Source organism: Corythoichthys intestinalis, chromosome 18, assembly GCF_030265065.1.
Source record: "Corythoichthys intestinalis isolate RoL2023-P3 chromosome 18, ASM3026506v1, whole genome shotgun sequence".
Taxonomy (NCBI): Eukaryota; Metazoa; Chordata; class Actinopteri; order Syngnathiformes; family Syngnathidae; genus Corythoichthys; species Corythoichthys intestinalis.
Window position 1 is genome coordinate 8,377,247 of NC_080412.1, and position 22,063 is coordinate 8,399,309.

General features: G+C 39.2%; 1 protein-coding gene across 3 annotated transcripts in view; it reads left to right on the plus strand.

The window, feature by feature from the left end:
- Nucleotides 1-2,911: 2,911 nt before the first annotated feature.
- Nucleotides 2,912-22,063, plus strand: part of nova1 (NOVA alternative splicing regulator 1) — a 96,747-nt gene continuing 77,595 nt past the window's right edge. The window contains exons 1-3 of one of the 3 annotated variants that reach the window (XM_057820355.1): nucleotides 2,912-3,006; nucleotides 3,286-3,474; nucleotides 18,468-18,611. In XM_057820355.1, coding sequence (XP_057676338.1) covers nucleotides 3,303-3,474; nucleotides 18,468-18,611 — 316 coding nt within the window. In that variant the 5' untranslated portion in view covers nucleotides 2,912-3,006; nucleotides 3,286-3,302. Of the gene's footprint in view, nucleotides 3,475-12,221; nucleotides 12,584-18,467; nucleotides 18,612-22,063 lie in introns of those variants that run through there. The other 2 variants (XM_057820356.1, XM_057820357.1) reach the window with 2 other exon arrangements.

Consider the following 22,063-nt stretch of genomic DNA (forward strand, 5'->3'; position numbering starts at 1 on the left):
TTCGGTTATCAGTATTCACATAATGGCGTCACAAACGCAGAATTCTTCACTTTGGCCGCAGTTTTCAAGAACCTTCATTTAAATGTACGTGTATGATAGGCTAAACCGTAGAAAAAGTTATATTTTGCCTAGGGCTGTCAAAATTATCGCGTTAACGGTAACGGGCGTTAATCTTTTTTTTTTTTTTTAATTAATCACGTTAAAATATTTGACGCAATTAACGCACATGCCCCGCTCAAACAGATTAAAATGACAGCAGTGTAATGTCCGCTTGTTATTTGTTTTTTGGTGTTTGGCGCCCTCTGCTGGCGCTTGGGTCCAAATGATTTTATGGGTTTAAGCACAATGAGTGAGCATGGTGTAATTATTGACATCAACAATGGCGAGCTACTATTTTATTTTTTGATTGAAAATTTTACAAATTTTAATAAAACGAAAACATTAAGAGGGGTTTTAATATAAAATTTCTATAACTTGTACTAACATTTATCTTTTAAGAACTACAAGTCTTTCTATCCATGGATCGCTTTAAGAGAATGTTAATAATGTTAATGCCATCTTGTTGATTTATTGTTATAATAAACAAATACAGTACTTATGTACCGTATGTTGAATGTATAGATCCATTTTATGTCTTATCTTTCCATTCCAACAATAATTTACAGAAAAATATGGCATATTTTATAGATGGTTTGAATTGCGATTAATTATGACTAATTAATTTTTAAGCTGTAATTAACTCGATTAAAAATTTTAATCGTTTGACAGCCTTAATTTTGCCAAATACCCTGCTACGTGTAGACATGGCCTAAGTGTATGCAGAGGCGTAGCAAGGGTTCCCGGGGGCCCCAGGCAACAAGCAACATGGAGCCCTTCGAGCGTGTGCAAGTAAGGGGGACAGTTAGACTTGGAGCAATAGCATATTTAATAAAAGTATAATAACGCCTCGGTCTCATAGAGCACTTTTTAGGACACTCAAAGTGCCCGGGATATACTACATTAGGACATAAAACTACAGTAACATAGTACACTCACCGCTGTCTTGCTTCCGTTTCTCCTCTTCTTTTTTTTTTCTTTCTTTTGTCACTTCCAGAAGGATAACTTCTCTTCATTTGGATATACACCAATTAACTCATTCACTCCCACCCATTTTCACAGGTGCAACCCCGTCGCTCCCAACCGTTTTACTGGATTTTGACTGATTTTGCAAGGCCCACAGAAAATGTAGTTCTATTGCTATATACTGTAAACCTGGAACCCACCCAAAAAAAGATTAGACTCTCTTCTTTCAGCAAGAAAAAAAGGAAGTGCATATCTTTTTCTATTCTTTAGAAATTAGCATTAGAAAATAGCTTTGTTTGAGCAATTTTCCAATTTCTGATGGAAAAACAGAGAAATTGAGCTTTTTGTAAAAGCATACATTTCAAATTCAATTTCAATTTTATTCAATTCAATTTTATTTGTATAGCCCTAGATCACAACAACATTGTCTCAAAGGGCTTTGCAGAGACAATATGATACACAATCAGAAACAGCAAATGAAGCAACAAAGATGAATAAATAAATTCACGTCCTGGGTTTCCCCCATCCTTAGACCCTCCATCAAACATAACTTTGACTTTACCACAGCTATTTTTTGCTTTAGTTACATCCCAAACATCTGAAAAACGTTTTCCTTTTACAAAATAACAAATAACAAGACAAATAGAGCTTTTGATAGAAAAGTAACAATTTATTTACACATAACTAACTGAGAGATGACACTGTTGTGGCCGCCGCGACAGCTGGGTAAACTTTCCCTCATCGCCGCCTGCCTCATAAAGATGTTTTTTTTTTTTTTAGTCTACGGGGTCTGTCCGGCGAGCAGCACGGACTGAACGGCATCGTCCGCTGCACTGGTGGTCCCAGTCGTTCTGCTCGGTCGTCCAGCGCCTGGCATCCCAGGCGTCCTCTAGATTGTTCTGGTCAGTCATCCGCCGCCTGGCATCCTGGACGCCATTCGGTCGTCTTCCGCCGTCGCCCCGGCCGTGCGGCTTAGCTGTTCGTTGCCGTTGAATTGGGTTGCGGGTCTTACCAAATGCACTACTGCCCTCCAGTGGTCAGTTTTATTGCTTTAAAATGGATTTTCAGCTTTGTGCTTTGGAGCTAAATTGAATCAGAAGGACAGAGATGTCCTTCGTAAAAAAAAAAAAAAAAAAAAAAAAAAACGTAAAAAACGTCTAAATATGTCTTTGGGGCACTGAAACAATTTAAAAAAAAAATATATATATATATAACGTATAAAATTGTTTTTGGGAGCAAATGAGTTTTAAAAAAGCCAAATCGCCGCTCACTCTCACTCTGAGTCACGTGAGAGTGGGGTTGTAGAGCGAGTGAAGGGGCCCCTTCAGGGAATTCAGACACAAGGCTTTCACTTGTCGCTGCGACAGTGCAGTAAAGCTGCGTCTGCTAAATCTGTTGGCCCTCTGGGGGCCCCTGCTGGCTGGGGGCCCTAGAAAATTGCCTGGTTTGCCTAATGGGACGCGACACCACTGAGTGTAAGTATACTTCATGTACTGTACTATGTGGGTCAACCCTTGTTGGTTTTTGCCAGTATTTTTTTTATTTTGCAGAGCGTCTTTTCGCCCAGAGCAACATGAAGGCTAGGAACACCACTGGTAGTAACTATTGTACCTGAAAGGGTTAAAATAATTTTTCCTTGAAAATGATATTGAAATTTGTTCCTTTTACATAATTGCATTTTTGAAAAAAAAAATCTTGTCCCAACATTTTGGGGATTATGTATTTTTTTTTTTTTAATTCTGGGGGTAATAATTACGCAGTTTAGAAGTTAAATTTGTACCCCACTAGATGTCCAATTGTGTGATCGTCCCGTTTGGCCGGTCAGTGGCACTATGGTTCTTCCTGAGCTCTCCAACTCCATTTCCCGCTCTCCAAAGACAACAATAACAACAGCTCTGCTTATCACACTCGTGGACCGGACAGAGGAAATGGCTTAAAATAGAGGTAAAACATTTTCGCAGCATCAAGACTCAGTTTTGAAGGCTGGTCCTCTCGATAGTCATTTTCTTATTTAGTTGGAGGGAGGCGACGAGTATTTTGTTATGCGCGTCAACAATAAGCTTTCAGTAGCACCTTTCACTTAATTGGGATTTATATTTAGCTCTGTGAGAGCCCCCAAAACTTGTTCATTTGGCGGTGCGCGTCATCTGGCTATGTGCTGCTGGGGGTGAGGGCGCTGTGCGGGTGTATGTGTGTGAAGGACTAGCACAAATTTATCTCCAGCTCCGGCGAAGGGAAAGATGATGGCCGGTGGTGGTGAAGCAGCAATGGACCACAACGGAATCTACTCAACGGCGAACCTCCATAACCTGCAGCAAAGCCAAATGGAGGCGGACAACTCGGACTCCCGCAAGCGGCCGCTGGAAACTCCGGCGGAGGAGGCCGGTTGTACCAAGCGCACAAACATTGGAGGTAAGAAAAAGCGGCTCCTTCCATCGAAATTCGTTCACTATCCTTTTGACGCTTTTACAATGATTTGTGGGATACAAACGCTTGTTGGTGGCGCGTTCGAAAACATTACCGCGTGAATTAACTGCAGCTGTGTTTATATCCTTGACAAGCTGCACCTGTGCACTCGGCGCTGCTTTTGGGAGGGGGACACTCGGTGTGTCATGCGGTTGTTACTTCAACACGCCTTGACACAGCGGCCCCTTTATGGCAGGTTGCTACCCTCCATTCTTGACTGGTTTATGGGCTATTCAAAGCAGACTTGATGAGCCCCATTATATGTGAAGTCTTAAGGAGAGGAGCATTTCAAGTATAACCATCTGTTTCTTTGCAAGTTTAGTTTGCAGTAGGGGTGTGACAAAATATCGAAATGGTGATATATCGTGATACTTTGTATCTCAAAAGATTATCGATATGCTCCTGCCAAGAATCGAGATATCGTTTTAAAAAGGTGTCAATGTCAACAAATAAAAAGGAACCAACAAGTTGCTACCAAAATCTTCCACCATAATAGTGTCTCAGTTAACTCTTAGGCTGCATTGACGGTGCACGACGCCCAATCCATTTAGACTGGGAACGTTTGTTCATTCGAAACCAGAGCATTCAGTCATTCTGTCTGATTTTCAGGGCATTTACAGGTCACTTGCGGTTCATTTTAGGGCATTTACAGGTCATTTCCTGTTGAATTTAAGTCACTGCCGATTTATTTGGGTGATTCCCAGGTCATTTACTGTTCTGTAACTCAAACAGGAAGAGACTCCTATAATACCCCAAAATCAACAGGAAGTAACTGAAAACCAACAGGTAAATGACCTTAAATGGCCCAAAATTACCTCAATGCCTGGCATTGGCTGCCACCGACCACCATAGACGTTCAATCCGTTTGAAGTGGGAGGGATCATTCGCTGCCACCCTCGCAGTTCAAATGGATTGGACATCTACTAGTGATAAACGTATTCCTATTCACAGCAGAAGCTTGTTTTTCTGTTTATTAGTTGTTCTGATCTTTGCAGATTTTTTTTCAGTGTTCCCCTGAAGTGGACCGATTCTTGGATAGCTCAATTTTTTTCCTTTTTTTTTTTTTTTTTTTTTTTTTAAATAAAGGGACTGGCACTCTGAAGTAGGGTTGGGCATTAAGCATCGATGGGATCCGGGACTAACACTCCCATTCTCCCGGAAACTTTCAAAAAAAAATAAAAAATTCTCAGCAAAAACTGTTTCTGATTTTATACTGTACCCACAGCTAATCTGGACTATGTTTTACAAGTTTTTTTTGTATTTTTCTTTGATATTTTGCACCAGGTTAGTCCATTAGTGGGAGCTCAATAACATGTAAAAATGCCTGCAGCATAAGACACTCTAAAACATAAGCAAATGAATGTGTAATTTTTTTGTCCGTTAGCGTATTAAAAATAAACATCTTTGTGAAAGTACGCTCCTGTGGAAAGAAACTTCATCATATTCAAGTTCAAACACAGATATTTATATACAAGTTAAAAATAGCCCTGTAAGAAATTCATAGTTAGTTGAAAGTTCATATAGTTTGAAAAATTAATCGAGAAGTTAAGAAATTAATATACATTTTTTTTACCCCACCTATTAAAAGAACCAGAATCGGAACCGTTCAAATTCAAACGATGCCCAACCCTACTCTGAAGCCACCACATTGCATTACTGTAATGCACATATGGCAAGCAATGATCCAAAAGAGGGACGGCTAGGTTGACTTCGTTGTTCCTTGTGGAGGCTGGCCTGATCGCAGTAGTTTTGCAGCTTAGCAAGTTCACACAGTTTAATGTTGTGCTAACTCTGATGCAGGTCAGACTTTCAGTAGCAAAATTAGTGGTGTTTCCCCCGCCTCCACAACATCGACGTCATTTTAAATTACTTACAGTGGCTGCTGCAGCTAACCGAAGAAAACTTCAAAGGGTTGCGAAGGAAGCGGCATGTTGTTGACATGAATGGTGGGGCTGTGTGAGTGTGCACACGCGTTCTTTTGGTGGGAGGGTCCAGTCATCAGCCAATCAAACGTGCGTTTTAGGAGGGGAACAATTGGACTGGCACATTGTGCAAGTGAAACTGATAAATGTAAGTGAACATAATGAAAATTAATCACTTTATAATGCTAGGGTCTATTCTATCCTTACAACATATGGGAAGACAATTTAAATTACCTACATTACTGAACTTATTATATAATGCAAATAAGGTTGGTTAAAAGTTGGTGGGGACAAGTTGAGCATCCTGAAAAGTTGGTAGTGTCATGTCGCTACCGTCCCTATGCAAACCTACACCCTTGCATGAGAGTCTTGATTGTACTGGGTGACCCAAAAAAACGGGAAGAAAAATATTTTATTCATAGTAATTGAAACCTTATAGCATGCCATTTAAGAAACAATGGAATTTTCATTTTAAAATGAGGTGTCCTTTTAATGGCTTCTTCGTTCAGCATAAATACGTTCTTAATGTCTGTGGGCAAATGGGGAGTTTGGTTGATGCGAGATGCTCCTATGCCCCATAGCGAGATGCCGAGACACTTGGGGAGACAAAGCGAAAGAGAGAGCTTGCATGCCACCTGGCGGGATGCCAAGGCATGGAACGTACGTTGATCTCCCCCTCCCAGTTAGAAAGGATTGGACGTTTTGCGCCTTCGTTGGCAGCCAAGGAGTTGCATGAGTGTCCTGTATGGGTTTAAAAGAAAACGTGCATGAAAGAGTTAACTAAATAAAAGAACATAAATATAAAAAGTATTTTGATAAGACTGCTATTAAATGCACTGAACTTCTATTACCCTTAAAGTGCTCAACAACACCTATTATAAATTACATATACATTACATATAAAAGACAGTTGCTCAAATTATTTAGTTATACAAATTATGAAATTCTTACACTTCTGATCATGGAGAAAATGTTTAACCAAAAAATAAATAAATAAATAAATTATGCAGATAGTCATTTTGTGACCTCAGTTATACCCACACACATGATATGATTTTAATGACATAACATGGAAGGGCGGGGAAATTAAGATACTCACATTTGATTGGCTAAAATAGTTGAGTAAACGGTAAAATGTCTGCCCCATGTCAGACGGCCACTTCCTGGAAAATACTGACTTTTACGTATGTTTTCTCCACAATTAGATATAAAAAAAAATGAAATTGTTTTTTTCAATTTATTAAATATGATTCTTCCCGCTTTGATGGACATTGAGTGGAGGTCTACGTGTATGTCATTATCACCAGTTAAAGCGCGCAATATTGCCTCAGTGTGCGGTTGTCAACACTCACATCAGCAGAGTCCTTAACCAAGTGATTAAGCTATTAATTTGCCTTTCACTAATAAGGGAGCTGGGTTACAGAAGCGAGAAAATCTCATCTTTATTCATTCTGTCGTCATGTAATTCAGTCGTACATAGGCTACTGATTCATACCAGCAAGTGCTCTTAAGGAGAAAGACAACATTTTTATCATGTGCAACCCAGTGGAAAGAATCTTTCTTCAATTTGGTGGAGAAAAAGGTCAATACAAGCCAGGAAGTGGCCCTAGTACGTGTGAGCAGACATTTTATCAATACCAATACTAATTTAGCCATTCAAATGTGAGTATCGAAGAGTTCCCGCCATTTCTTGAGACTTTATTAATACCCATTATCAGATGCACCTGTGCTCGAGTCTATCAGGGTGTATGTGCGTGGGTGTAACTGAGGTCACAAAATTTGTCTTTTGTCATTGAGTATCCTCTTTCTAACAGCTTTTCTCTGCACACCACCTCAAAAAAAGGATCTCAGTGGGAATAGAATGTCTGTTGGTTTAGGAAGGACGCCTGTTTTTTTGTTTTGTTTGTTTGTTTGTTTTTAACTAATTTTAGGCTGTGGAATCGAAAACTGATATATTTTCCCTCTATTACGTCAGATTTTTGAACTGCAGGATCACCGTTTTCTTTAAAATAATATTAAAAACACTGTAATCTATTTAACATACAGTACATTATGTGCTTGTTTTTTCCAATTACTGACATAATACATATGAAAGAAAAAGGCATGATTGCGATGCTTATTTAACACTATCATGATTTTAAAAAGGATATGGCTGCTTTTGTGCATTGTTTTGTACTGTAAGATGTGCCATCTGATGAGAGGTGGGTAGTGTGGCAAAAAATGCTCTCAATAAGCGTACTTCAAAATTATATTACTTATATATAAAAGTAGTCATCCAAAAATTTGTTCAAGTACAAGTAAAAAAATATTTGGTGAAAAGAATGAGTAGTGAGTAACTGCTTATAATATTTGATTTTTAAAAAATAATAGTATTTATTTTTTCTCTACACGTCATCTATATGAACTGTTATACTGTTGTACTATAACCGATTAGATGACCATATAAGGGCCCAAAATACAAAAAGAACATCGAATTTTGACGAGAATGCCCTTTAGTGGAGAAAACATTTTCCACTATGAAATGGAAAAAAAAAAAGACATCTAGGATATAGCAAAAACATTGCTCGTCAACGAAATATTTTCTGTCGTCATTTTTGACGAAAACAACACTGGCTTAAACACTGTTTTCTTTGAATTGTTGCTCATTTAGAATAAATACACCACTGTTTCATATGATTTTATTTCATTTAATGTACATTTTGGGGTCACTGTTAGACTTATAAGGATTACCGGTTTTAAGGTATACTGTAGTATAAAAACGTCACGGTTTCAAACCACAAACATTTTTTTGTAATACCGTCCCTATAGCATTAGCATTTTTTTTCTTTATGTCCCAGGAGAAATCCCTCGCTTGCAGCTGAAAGACTCAACCCTCACTCACCGGTTGTTGCTCAGTGTCAGTGAGTCAGCTGTCCTACACGATGGCTGGAGGAGGTGAAACTCCAGAACTTTTTCCCCCCCATCAAAGAAAATGAAATCGATGAAATGGGAATAACGTAATTTCCCGAATATAACGCGCACTTTTTCCCCCCAAAATCAACTTGTAAAATCATGTTGCGCATTATATAAACGGGTACATGGATGGAGACAGAAATATATGTATATTACATATATATATATATATATATATATATATATGTGTATATATATATATATATATATATATATATATATATATATATATATATAAACCGTTTTTTTTTTTTTTTTTTTTTTTAATTGACATGGCCACGTTGTGTTGAAGAAACGTATGCGGCGACCCGTTGCCAACCATTACGGTACGTGACGTCACCATTTTGTTTCAGTAATACTTCACTCTAATTGGCCGAATGATTTCGTCTGTGTTAAATTCTGCTTTTTTTCACTCTTTGTAAAGCACAGAATTAATTTTCTTGAACTCATTTGAGTCAACATTTATTGCAGCTCCGCAAATCGGACCATAACAAACGTAAGCACACACTTCCTGTGTCCGTCAACTATACAGTATCTGTCCCTCGGGAAACTCAAACCCAAATAACAATAGTTCCTATTGTTACTGTCGTGTTGACAGCGATGAGCGCTCACGGATTTCCGACTTGCATTCTCACTTTCATTTTACTGTATCAATCCATGGAAGAAACATTTATTCATCATAATGAAACGAGCAAGTTATAAAGCAACGTTTAATAGAAAAGTCACATCTGTTTTGTTTTCTCCTAGATTCTGGTAAATTGGAGAAGTTGTCAAATCATATTATTACCGTAAATATTGTCAGTTTATGGTAATGTTTTGAACTACCAATGTGCTATGCTTGTGCTGTGTTTCACCAGTCAGTAAAATGACATTTCTGTATCTGTTCACGAGCTCTGTTTTCTTGTATTTTTCTATTTATTGGTGCTAAAATTAGGGTGCGCGTTAGAAACGGGGACAATAATTTTCCCAAGATTTTACAAGTAAATTTGGGGTGCGCATTATACACGGGTGCGCCTTATATTCGGGAAAGTACGGAACTTCGGCTGTAGAAAAGTTAAAAGATGGCCTCGGCTTAGAGGAGGAGGGCCATTTGACAAGTAAAACATGTTTGCGGAGGGTGGCTGCCGAGGAGGCAATAGCACCAATATGATTTCGCATTTATAAAAAATTAAAGGTTAGTAAACAAAGTTGTGAATGTTGCCCAGCAGCTACGAGAGTTAACTCCAACGTGTTTAGTGGAGGCGTGCAAAATTTCCGTTTCTTAGATTATTCGCGATTCGGCCATGGAAGATTAAAAAACGATTCACATACATCCAAATTCCGATTATTGAATTATACCAGGTAAAGCGGAAATAAAACACAGTCAGCGCGGTCTTCGGGGCGCAAAGAGGAACAGACAGAGAGTAAATATCATGTTCAACTCATGCCGCTAGATTAAAAAACAAACAAAAACAAAAAAAATAATACCTGACTGCAGCCGACAGCTGTCACAAACAGCGCTCAGTTGCAGGTTGCTACAAACATATGGCAACATACGGCTATTGCAGATATCACATACAGGTATATGTAGAACTAGATGTGAAATGACAGACGACGGCGGCGTTAGAACATGTACAAAGAACTAGATGCGAAATGACAGACTTGCCGGTGCTAGTAAACAGCGGCCATCTTAAAGCAGTAGACTTCTCTAGAATGCTCTGTTGTAGTGAACCTTTTATCTAAAACACCCCTAAATCGATAAAATCTTGACTTGAATCTATCTTTAAATGATGAAACAGTTTTAAAACTTTGACATGTCGAAAGTAGACAGAAGGGAAATTATGGAATAACGGGAGCAATTTTAACAACTTTAACGGTTGATTCACAACATTAAATTAATTGAATGTACGGTACTTTAAAGCTGCTGATACAGAATGGGGACTTGAGTATTTTATTTACTGTTTTTAACTGTTAACTTAATCAATCAATAATCAATTTATAATTGAATCGGAGCCTCTGAATCGTAATCGAATCGTTAAGTGCCCAAAGATTCCCACCTCTCGTGTTTAGTGTGTCTAAAGGTGCTAAAACGTGGTGGGTTTTTTTCTCTCTGGCAACTCTCCGTGCTGGAAAGTGAGTGTGTGGATAATATAAACATGATACGAGTCATACACACGTGTTTATTATGGAAAATAATTTCATTTTTTTGTTCTGATAGTAATAATGTTGAGTTGTGGCTGTAGGGTCACCTAAATGACTGCATTTATTTTAATTTATTTAGAATATTTCAGTTATTTTTTGTTATATATTTGAAAAAAAAAAAAAAAAAAAAAAAAAAACAACATTATACTTATGTTCCAATTTGCTAATGTTTTGAAAAACAATCCAATCCTGTTCAATGGAAAAAAAGTGTTTTTTTTTTTTGTTTTTTTTTTTAAACCCAGATATGTCAAAGCAACACATTTTAGAGCTGTAATTACAATACAATGATACCGTGAAACCGTGATATTTTGGTTTAAGGTTATCGTACCGTCAGAATCTTATACAGGCACATGCCTAGTCACTGCACATACTGTGTAGAGTTTAATATAACCTAAAATTTGAGATTGCCATACTGAGCCACCGCTATAATCACAAGCTCTTGTCCACATCTGATATTGATCATGTTCCTTGTAGCCGAGTGATCATTAACATGACTGTCAGTTGTAACAAAGAAAAGAAAGCCCGTGCTCTTAGAGCTGAGCCCCCGTCGTCGTGCTCTCGAAGCTATATGGACACACTGAATGAGGCAGATCCCGCTTTTATCAGCACTGCCCTTCTGCTTTCAAACGGAACATATTTCATTCATTTCCAACAACGATTTCACCGACCCTCTGTTGCTTGGCAAAGCACGTGCTGTACAAATTTACCAAATCTTTGTGTGGCTTGATTTTAGGATTAGAGGCGGTAATCTATTGTTGCTAATGGAAGGGTTGGCACGGGAATGTGTGATGTAGTTCTTTTTTTTTTCTTTAGATTTTTGGGTGGGAAGGACACAGGTGCCCTTGCAGAGCGATGTGACGTGAGCGGACTGTGAATTTGCCAGGTGGCAGTGAAAGAGAGAATGAGAGAGGGCTAGGAAGGAAGACAGAGCAAAAGTGAGCGATAGAGTCTACGGGGAAGCTGTGTCTATATACAGTGGGTATGACACTGTTCGAACATTCTGGAAGGCTCAGAGACCAATATTAGGCCTCGATTCACGGCTTCGTGCCGGTTTCCCCGGAACGTTCTGTTAAATGACGCTCGACACGCAGGAACTTAAAAGACATGCACGTTGCAGTCTCTTAAGATACCACTCGGTGTGGGATTTATAGGCGTAGTGATTGGCTTCATCACCCCCCTCCACCATTCTGCGGCACTGCCATTTGCAATGGTTGATGAGCCCCTCCGCCCTCTCAAACATGGCCGTCTAAGGGACTGGGGGTGGGGGCGAGTGGGTGGCGTACGGCACGCCGTCTCCGATCACTCCTCCTCTACATCCTTTATCATCTGCCCATATTATCAATAGAGCGCTCGGTTCGCCTTTGAAGGTCACGCCACGTCCCCCCCCCCCCGGTTCCGTTCTCAGGCGCTCTCCCTAAATGCTTCACCTTGTCAGTTTCCACAAAAAAAGTGACTAAAGGGACTGCCATACTTTATAGTGCTGCGTCAAAAGAGGCGGAGTAGGGGAAGAAAATTCAATTTTTTGGGACCGGCTTCAGGGGGTGGGGACATGACGTGTTTCGGAAAAAAGGCGCGCCATTGGGCGAGCGGAGTGTCATTCCCGTGCGCTGCCGCAGATGGACAGGCCACTCGATGAATATGGATGAGAGCAGTGAAAAGGGTGATGCGGCAGGGAAGACCCCCCCCCTCCTCCTTCACACCGATGCAGGCTCGAACAATACGCGCCGTCTTTCACTGAAAACACTGAGAGTCTGCATTAGCATTTTCGCAGACAATTGAGGCTGTGGCCGGCTGCAGGCATGGCTCGGACGCTGCGGTGAAATCTCTTTTCTGCACCCGCCGATGAAACAGACCTCGGTGAAAAAGGTCCACTGGCCGCATTCCTCAACACTATGGTCGCACCTATGCCGAGGCTAATGTTAAGATCCCCTTTAGAGATTGCGCCCCGGCATTGATGGCCATCTGACACAGGACTCGCGAAGCAGTAGATCTCAGAATGGGTAAGCCTCGAAACTCTTTTTCACTGACTTGTTGAATTTAATCTTCTTAGGGACGTGCAGTTTTGTACACTTCGGTACCTAAGTATGCCAGTCGTTTCGCTTCTGCCGTCCTTGCCTCCCTTCAGCGGCAGGTTAATCTATTGAAATGCACATCGGGTACTTGTATAGTGGGAAGAAGCGTGGACAGTCATAAGGCATCTCTTCCTGACCCACCCCCCTTGGATGACTTAACTAAATATATTTGGCTTAGCATCTCCTCCCAGTATTGTAAAAACGGGTTTGAACTAACACCCCACTGGCTCAGCATCCCAACGTACCCCACTGTTCGACTTCCCTGGCGGATTGCAGCAACAGATTGCCGTGTTTACTCTACCACATGATGCCATTAAAACCTGTTACTGTGATCTCACACACTAGGTTGGAATTAATTATTGACTAATGACTGCAAACATGACTGCAAGGGTGACGGAGAGAAGCGTCGTGGTTTCCCCGTGGGTTTACTTGGTGCTAAACTGAAAGTTACGCAGTGGGTTTGGGCTTGTCTGTCAACAACAGGTCTTTCGACATTCGGATTCCGCCACCAGCGTAATTCAATTCAAATTCTCGGGATGCTGGGATTAGCTAATAGTCGACGGTTCAAATTGCTTGTCGGCAACCGTCAGGCAGAGCTTTATTTTTTTCATCAAGGTCATTTTATTTTTTTTCGACGTGAGGACCGCAAAGGAAGAACAGATCGCCTGTGCAAATTGTAAAAAGCCAAAGATTAGGCAATGGCCTTTGCGGAAAACTGTAGATAGTGGTTTCTCTACTGTTTCTCTCTTTGACAATGATCTTGAAGTCCCTGGTCAGTTGGAAAGGTTTTTCAATTTCATTGTCCGACATAATGTAAAGGAAATGTGCAATGTCGCCATAATTCTATGAAATGTCAAAATATTGGGCTTTCTGTTTGCTAGAACCCGTCATTAGGGGTGGTGCACTCCAAACAATTCTGTGTCTGAATGGAACATGAGTGGCATATTAATGCAAACGGGAGCGGGGCTAACATTTAGGCTGTGCGCTTCCTTTACGTTACAAGGTACTGTAAAATGCGTACAATAATGAGGCAACAGGTTGGTTTCATGCATACGGGTCCCCTTCTTATCTGTTTGACTTTCTCCTGCCACGATTCATTGTCGTTTGTCCGATTTTGCGAAAAAGAAAAATGTAATAAAGTAAAAAACAAAATGTACACGAAAACATGCCCACTGTTCCTTTACGTCTCAGCTTACTTGAGTGGCATCACCCTTGAGGCAACTGAGCAAGATTGAACATGACGTCACTGCATCGGAATCAGGATGCAGGGGTGATCATTGAAAACAGGGCTCCATATCAGGACGACCGAACCACTATACACTGTTTTGTACGACATCATCTATAGCCTCTTATAGCCTCAAACAAAAATGTTGTATGTTTTCCTAGACTCTTTTATTTACATTCAAGGTCAATACAAAATCTAGCATACTTATGATGTCATTTGCAGCAAATGCTTTGCAGTCAATTACTTACTATTAAGGCAATACTTTGCCATCTAAAAGGGAGCAACACATTTGGCAGTTGTCGAACTAAGCCCCTTTCAAAATTGAAGTAATATAAACTAATTTGTGGGCTTGGCTGCGATACATTCCTCTCACGACTGCTTATTGTGATAGATCAGTCTGTTGCTGCATTCATGGATTGGATTGAAAATGTTTTTATCCTCCTTTTACAATAAGTACGACACTGGTATGGCTTTGCATTTAGACACAGCCTGCCAAAAAAACACCCAATAGCTTAATTTAGGCTCTTGCAGTCCAAAAAGAAGGTCATCGTTTCTACAAAAAAAAAAAATGTAGGACAAGAAAAAGAACATATCACTAGGCTGGTGTAAATGTTAAAATGTGTGGTACTGAGGGTAGTGTGCCTTCCAATTAATCTTTGACTGTAGGTGTTGGTGATTAGACACAATTATGGTGTTTTTAAAATTGTCAAACATATGGCTTGTGGGCCAAAAACGGCCCCGCTGGGAGGGTTTAATCCAGACTGCATGGCAGATTTGGAAGAAAATACAGTAGCATCTAGGGATGTCTTCATCAGATCACGTGATCGGAAGTCGGGACGGTTGTGCCAGTTTTCAGAGAATAAGAATTCGGTAAAAAAAATCGAGTTTTTAATTAAAAAAATATACAATGGTACCTCGACATACGATCGCTTCAACACACGATCTTTTCGACATGCGACGTAAAATTTGACTCGCCATTTGTTTCCACGACGGACGCATGGTGGATTTTTCATGTGATAGAAATCAACACAGCTTTCAAAAAGGTTGGTATAGGTGGTGAAAAAAGAAAAAAAGGTGACGCTTACTAGTGAAATGAAGATGCAAATGATAGAAAAATATGAGCATTGGGAGCACATCCGTGAACTGGCGCAACAATACAGCTGTAGAATGTCTATGATCTCCACGGTCCTCCGACGACCTCCGTTCGCCAGTCTTTAATAAGGTGACAATTATTATTGTAACATCGCCAAAGAAATCGCCAGCTTCGTCAGGTTTTTATCATTTATTGCAGAACTTGTCCAATACAACACGCCTACTGTCTGCCGCAGTTGACGGTGTTCTCAACAAAACATTAAAAGTGAAATAAACTCTCAACCACACCGCTCCCTCTCTCTGTCACTTCAGCGGCGCGGTGCGTTCAGGTACAATACCTAAAACATTAGAACCCGATTCATTACATTATTACAGTGCTTATTATTATTAATATTTACCGTTTTTTATTAATAATGTATTTGTTTTGCTATGTGTAATTGCCATTTGTTATAGCACCGGCAGTATTTAATGAGGATTTGGTGTCGGTTTTTGTGCTGTGGAACGAATAAATGGAATTATAATGTATTCTTATGGGAAAATCCAGCTACAAAATACAACCATTTCGACTTACATACAAGGTCCTGGAACAAATTAACTTCCTAAGTAGAGGTACCACTGTATTTGTGTTTTTCTGCTTCATCCTCGTCCAGCGCCACACCCTCATGCCTGCTAAGTAGTGCAGCTCGTTTTTGGTACTTAAAGCTAATGATGATTGGTAGCTCTACGATCAAAGGCATAAATGTGTCAATCATCGTTAAACTTGCAGCCCAGTCATGAGTGTGCTGTGGCAACTCATTATGTAGGTGAGACGCTGTTCTCGGCAGAGTGAGTGGATTTCAGTGGACTCATTTAATGAAGCATTTAATAAAGACAAGCATTTTTCTACGTTATCCTTCTTTAAAAATAGTTCACATGGAACTGGGACTCAGGGTGCAAAAATGTCTTGAATAGCAATCGAGCAATTTTGGTGTGTGTCGAGTTTGAAAATTGGAAAAAAAAAAAAAAAAAAAAACAGGCTGACTTCCAAATAGATATTCATTGAGAAAGCTAACAGGCCGTGTGTTTGTCTGTGTTTGTGATTTTGACAAGCTGAGTTAAGGACGTTTCACACTCACGGTAGCTCGGTGTAAAAGTGCGCGTTGCAACCCGTTCATTGTGTATGTTGGAGGGAGCTACTTGGTGAAAGTGAGCGTTTTGGAAGGAACGGCAAGTCTTGAGCGAATTTTTGACGATGGGCGGGGCACAAAATAGTCTTGTTCTATTTTCACAGTGTTGCCGCGCTGACGTAAGCAAGGTTTCAATAGCAGAGGAGCTATCTCGCTATCTGTGCTATCAGGCTGTTTCGACAGATTGATACACACAAATCACGGCCGACGAAATGAATGTTGCTGCCACCTAATTTATCATGCTCTGAAAAACAAAATCATCGGCTGTTTTATATATTGCAGAGATAGGCAAACCGGTGTTCTGCCAAAATCTTCTACATCGGCGAAACGTCTGCATGAGTCGAATTTGATACCTAAAGTACTACCTTGCGCTCTCAACTTGTTTTGGTTAGATGCATACAGGCAGAACGTACTAAAAATGCCTTAAGAAAACACTTAAATGTAGTTATATCAAATAAGGACTGTTTAAGTACGGTATGTGACTAATGTGGTCAACTGCTTCAAAGCTAACACAAAAAAACAATGGTTAAAAGTATGAGAGGGTAATACATGCAAAAAATATTTTTGAGGCAATGAAATGGTACTAAAAAAACTAAATAAAAACAAAAACGGTGCGTACTCGCCGCATCTAACCGATGTGCGCATGCATGTGGATGCTTGCGCAAGCGCGCTGAGTATTATGTAGGACGTTTCGCCACGTAGTAAGGAATTGCCAAATACCGGTCTTCGAGGGTCGTAGTGGGTCCTGGTCTTTGTTCCCACTGATCAAGCACAGACAGTTTAACGACAGAGGTTTCAGCAGGAACCAGAAGCACCTGACTGAAATCAACTTATTGCACTTGTGAAACACCAGATTGGTGAAAAGGTGTCCTCTTACCGGTAATTGGTTTGAACAAATACCCGCACCCACTGCGGCCCTCTGTTGAATAGTTTGTGCACCCTTTATATAAGGGATGTTAAATCAGTGTAAAAATGGCCATCGATAATTTTTCCATTTCAGACAATAAATAGATATACAGCGATCCCTCGCCCATTCGCACCTTGAAATTTGCGGTTTGAGTTATTCGCAGATTTTTGAGGTACTGTATAAGGCTCCCTTGACATCTGTGCATTGTGTCATCTTCATTGAAGTGCACATGTGTTTCTTCATCAATTTCATCATCAATGTCAGTCAAGGAAGGAGAAACTGGAGTCTAATGTGTTATTTTGTCTAAAAATGATCATATCTATGCATGTATACATGTACAAATCAGTTTTCTTTCTATTTTACTAGTTTTTTTCTCTCTATTAAAATATTCATGTGTTTGTTTTTTTTTTGGTTTGTTCTTGTTTTGTTTTGATTTTATTAGACTTTGAGAAAAGAAGAGAAAAAACATGTCTTATATGCATCGGTTTCCAATGCTGTTAAATCTGAATAAATACATTTAACACACACCAACAAAAATGTTTTTTTTGTTTGTTTGTTTTTTTTTTTACATTGTAAAATAGGCTCTGCCTCTATTTCGCAAATTTTCAATTTTTTCCCCATTAACCGCGAAAAACGAGGGATCACTGTACTGTAGTAATTATTGTGACAGTAAATGCCCCCAAAACTGGAAAGACTGGCTGTGAATGCTCTGGTTTCAGTGCTATTGATGGTGGTAAAAGTCCAATTCATTTTATATGGGAGGGCCATTCATCCGCCCCTCTCAGTAAAAATAAATTGGACGTCTAGCACTGTCAGTGGCAGCCAATGAGTTGACAGACACTATTGTAGTGGAAAAGTTTGCTAGTAACCTGTCAGTTGCTCTTCTATTTTTTTCTGAGATGACTTTTTAAAACAATATATCGATTCTTGCAGAGTGATACATTACCATTTTGATACATTGTCACACCCCTAATTAGTGTTGTGAACATGCAGGAAATGGCGAGAAACAAATTCCTTGATTTTCATCAATTGATTGTAAGATGCAACGCTATATATTTACAGTTTCAAATACAATTGATATGATTTCAAGTTTTATGCTGTCATATACGATGAATGTCCTCATTTATAATACACACCTCTAGATAATAAATTTAGAGAAGAATGCACATTTGTTTTGAAATTGGAGGTGGTTCTTCATCTATGTCAATAAAATGCATGGATATTCACAATATGCTTGTTTGAAACAACAAACTTAATCATGGTTATGACAGTTATGATTTTACTGGTCTGCCCCACTTGACATCAAATTAGCCTTTACGTGGCCCCTTAAGTACAACGACTTTGACACTTGTGTATGTTATAATCACGCAGGGCAACTTTATGAGATGTGACCCTTTTTTACATTCTTTCTATCTCTCACAGAGGAGGGTGAATACTTCCTGAAGGTGCTGATTCCCAGCTATGCAGCCGGCTCTATAATTGGCAAGGGCGGCCAAACTATTGTTCAACTACAGAAAGAGACGGGTGCCACCATTAAGCTGTCGAAATCCAAAGATTTCTACCCAGGTAAGAGGTCATTCATATTTTGGGGGGAAATGTCAAAAGAAAAAAAGAAACCATGCAATTACAGGGAATACATACAGTGGTCATAAGTCTTCAGACCCCTTTTCAAATTGCCAGGTTTTTGTAATGTGAAAAGAGAGACCAAGATGATTACGAAGATAATTTCGAAACCCTCACTTGTTCAATTATGTTCAATTAGTAATTTTCTTAAAAAAATAAAATAAAATAATAAGCAGTGGTTAAAAAAAGTGAATGGCTGAATTAATAGAAAAAGTAGTTGCCCAAACGTGCACATCATTATATAAATGGGGATAATGCTGTCTTCAGAATGATCACTTTATAAAGATAGTGACTTGTTTTGATAAATTAAAAAAAAAAACAACCTTACAAATTCCTGGCGTCATTTGTAATTATATACAGGTAAACCCCGGGATTTTTAAAAAGTAATCGATTAATTTATCAATTAGTTCGAATGGTCGAGTAATCGGATTAGGAACATTTAATGCATTGCAGGAGATGTTTAACAAAGGCTTGCAAAGATGGCAGTTTCAAAACAGCCTTAAATGCGTATACAAAATGAAATTCCAGAGTGTCCCCCCCCCAAACTACGCGTATACAAAATAAAAGTTTTTTTTTTTTCAAACTATTCCGAATTACACTTTCATTTCACAAGTGCAATAAATGCATTTAATGATAAATTTAAAAATATCTTAGCCTCAAACGGTATAAAAAAAACCATAAATGAGGATAGAAGTACAACAAAATACAATTCGCTGGCGATGTAACCCTAATTTCAACGCAAGTCGGAATTAACCCTTTAAGTACCCTTAAATACCCCCTAAATCTCAAAATAACAATGCAAAAACGCATCATACGTCAGATTAATAAAATAAAGTAAAAAAAGATACTGTGGGCAATGTTCCCTCAAATTTTTCATGTGTCAGAGCAGACACACAAGCTACTTGAGAAAATGGAGGACCACTGTGAGCAACATCATATGTACACATCAGTATCACGGCTGTTCAAAAACTTGGATCATAGCAAGTTGCATAGGAATGTTCGCTACCTAAGATGCTATGAAATGCTAAACTTTTTTATTTTTTTTTTATTTTTTATAATGCTCTGAACAAATCGTTCAAACCCCCCCCACCAAAAAAACTGCAAAATTTACCTCTAAACTAAATTCCAAATGCATACACAATCATATTAGCGCAAACAAAAAAAAACTCTGTTGGTCTTAACAGGAAGCAGCTGGATCCAGTCGTTAGATGAGTGATGTTATATTCACTGTTACAACTAGAGGGCAGTGTATCCACCAAAATCAATAAAACTAAATGCAGACACTTTCAAAACAAACTGTTACAACACCACTCTAATTAAACAAATCCTCGAAGCAGCCAAATTTTCTAATCGAATTACTGGAGTTAATCGATTAATCGTTGTAGCACTAGTTCCTACGCCGGCAATGTAACCCGAATTTCATAGCATGTCGGAATTAACCCTTTAAGTACCCATAAATACCCTCTAAATCTCAAAATAACAATCCAAAAGCGTATCACATAGACTTAAAACAAATATTGGCGGGGCCGATGAATAGGGGACCATTTCCGTCAAAGCTGACCGACTGGAAACACAGAGAAAGAGCTTTTTACATTGAAAATACTTGTGAATAAATACTGAAATCCCTGAATTCTTTATAGATATGGACATAAAACAGCCTCGATTCTTGGTTAAAAGCAAAAAAAAAAAAAAAAAAAAAACGGGCAGTTGCATTTAGTTGACGTAAATATGTCGAATGTGCGGCTAGTCTTTAAGCCACTGTGGTGCTGCCTTATCACCACAAAGAGCTTTTTCCGTTGAAAATTGTTGTGGATAAATGCTTAAATTCCTGTAGTCTTTATAGATATGAATGTAAAACAGTCTCGATTCTTGGTTCAAAGCAAAAAAATGGGCAGTGAGCGTTTATTTTACGTAAATATTGCAAATTATGACGCCAATGCCATAGCGGTTAAACTCTCCGATTGATTTTTTTTTCACACCGTTTTAAAATGCATACATAGTACGAAAAATATAATAATTACTTTGAATCCTCAAACAAATCACTCCTGAGACAATCCTTCCTGTTTGTATGCGGTACAGCATTCGTACTTTTTCAACCTAGATCCGGCGTTGGATAGCTGCATGTGTTTGAGAACAACTGCGACCGACTGAAGCGGGGTGTGGGACGGCCCACTACTTGAAGGCGTGGCGCAGTGTCTGGGGAATGTGTCCCGTCAATATCATTATGAATTGTATGCGTATCATACGTCATATTAATACATTAAAGTAAAAAAAAAAAACATACTGTGATCAATGTTCCCTCGAATTTTTCATGCTTGAGAGCAGACACTCATGCTGCTTGAGCACACCGAGCACCACTGTGAGCAACATCATTTGTACACATCAGTATCACGCCTGTTCAGAACCTAGGATCCTAGAAAGTTATATGGCTTATGAAAAGAATCAAATTATGGCAGCAGTTTTTATAGTCAGCCCACATTTTCCCCTCTGAAAACTCACTTACTGCTTTGGCTTCACTGCTTGTTTTGCAGAGTAAACCTTTCTCAATCAAAAAGGAAAAAAATACTAACCAATTTCAACTTTTGTTCTTCTATTTTCCACATACTCCGACAACCATTCCATCTTAAAGAGCATATGACACGAGAAAAAAAGTCTTAAATGGCATTATTATGTGAATTAGAAAAATATTTTGAGACGATTCGACTATATACAACAATTTCGCAAAGCACAGATGACGAGAAATTAGTCTTTTAATCTGCCGTTTAGCCACGCCTACCATTATAGGGCTTTGGCGTCCCCAACAGGTGGATGACGTCAGCGGTAGACTGGGCTCATCGGTTTTACTATTCAGCCCATTGAGGGGGAATTATTCAGAACGAGGAAAACGTGACGAAGAGAGCCGCAAAATGTCATTGTTTCAGTCTCTCTACTCCAATATTTTTACAGGATATTCTTTTTATCCAAGTATTTTTCCCAAATAGCTATATAAATGGCTTGAGAAGGACCAGTGAGCCCGTCGAGGGGGAACTATTCACAACGAGGAAAACGCGACGAAGAGAGAGGCAAAATGTCATTGTTTCTGTCTCTTTACTTCAATATTTTTACAGGATATTCTTTTTATCCAAGTATTTTCCCCAATAGCTATATAAATGGCTTGAGAAGGACCAGTCAGCCCGTCGAGGGGGAACTATTCACAACGAGGAAAACGCGACGAAGAGAGCTGCAAAATGTCATTGTTTCTGTCTCTTTACTTCAATATTTTTACAGGATATTCTTTTTATCCAAGTATTTTCCCCAATTGCTAAATAAATGGCATGGTCATGACAAATAACAGTCTTGTGCTGAATGGAATATGAAATAATAAAAATGCATTCATTCAGGACGACATGGCAAAA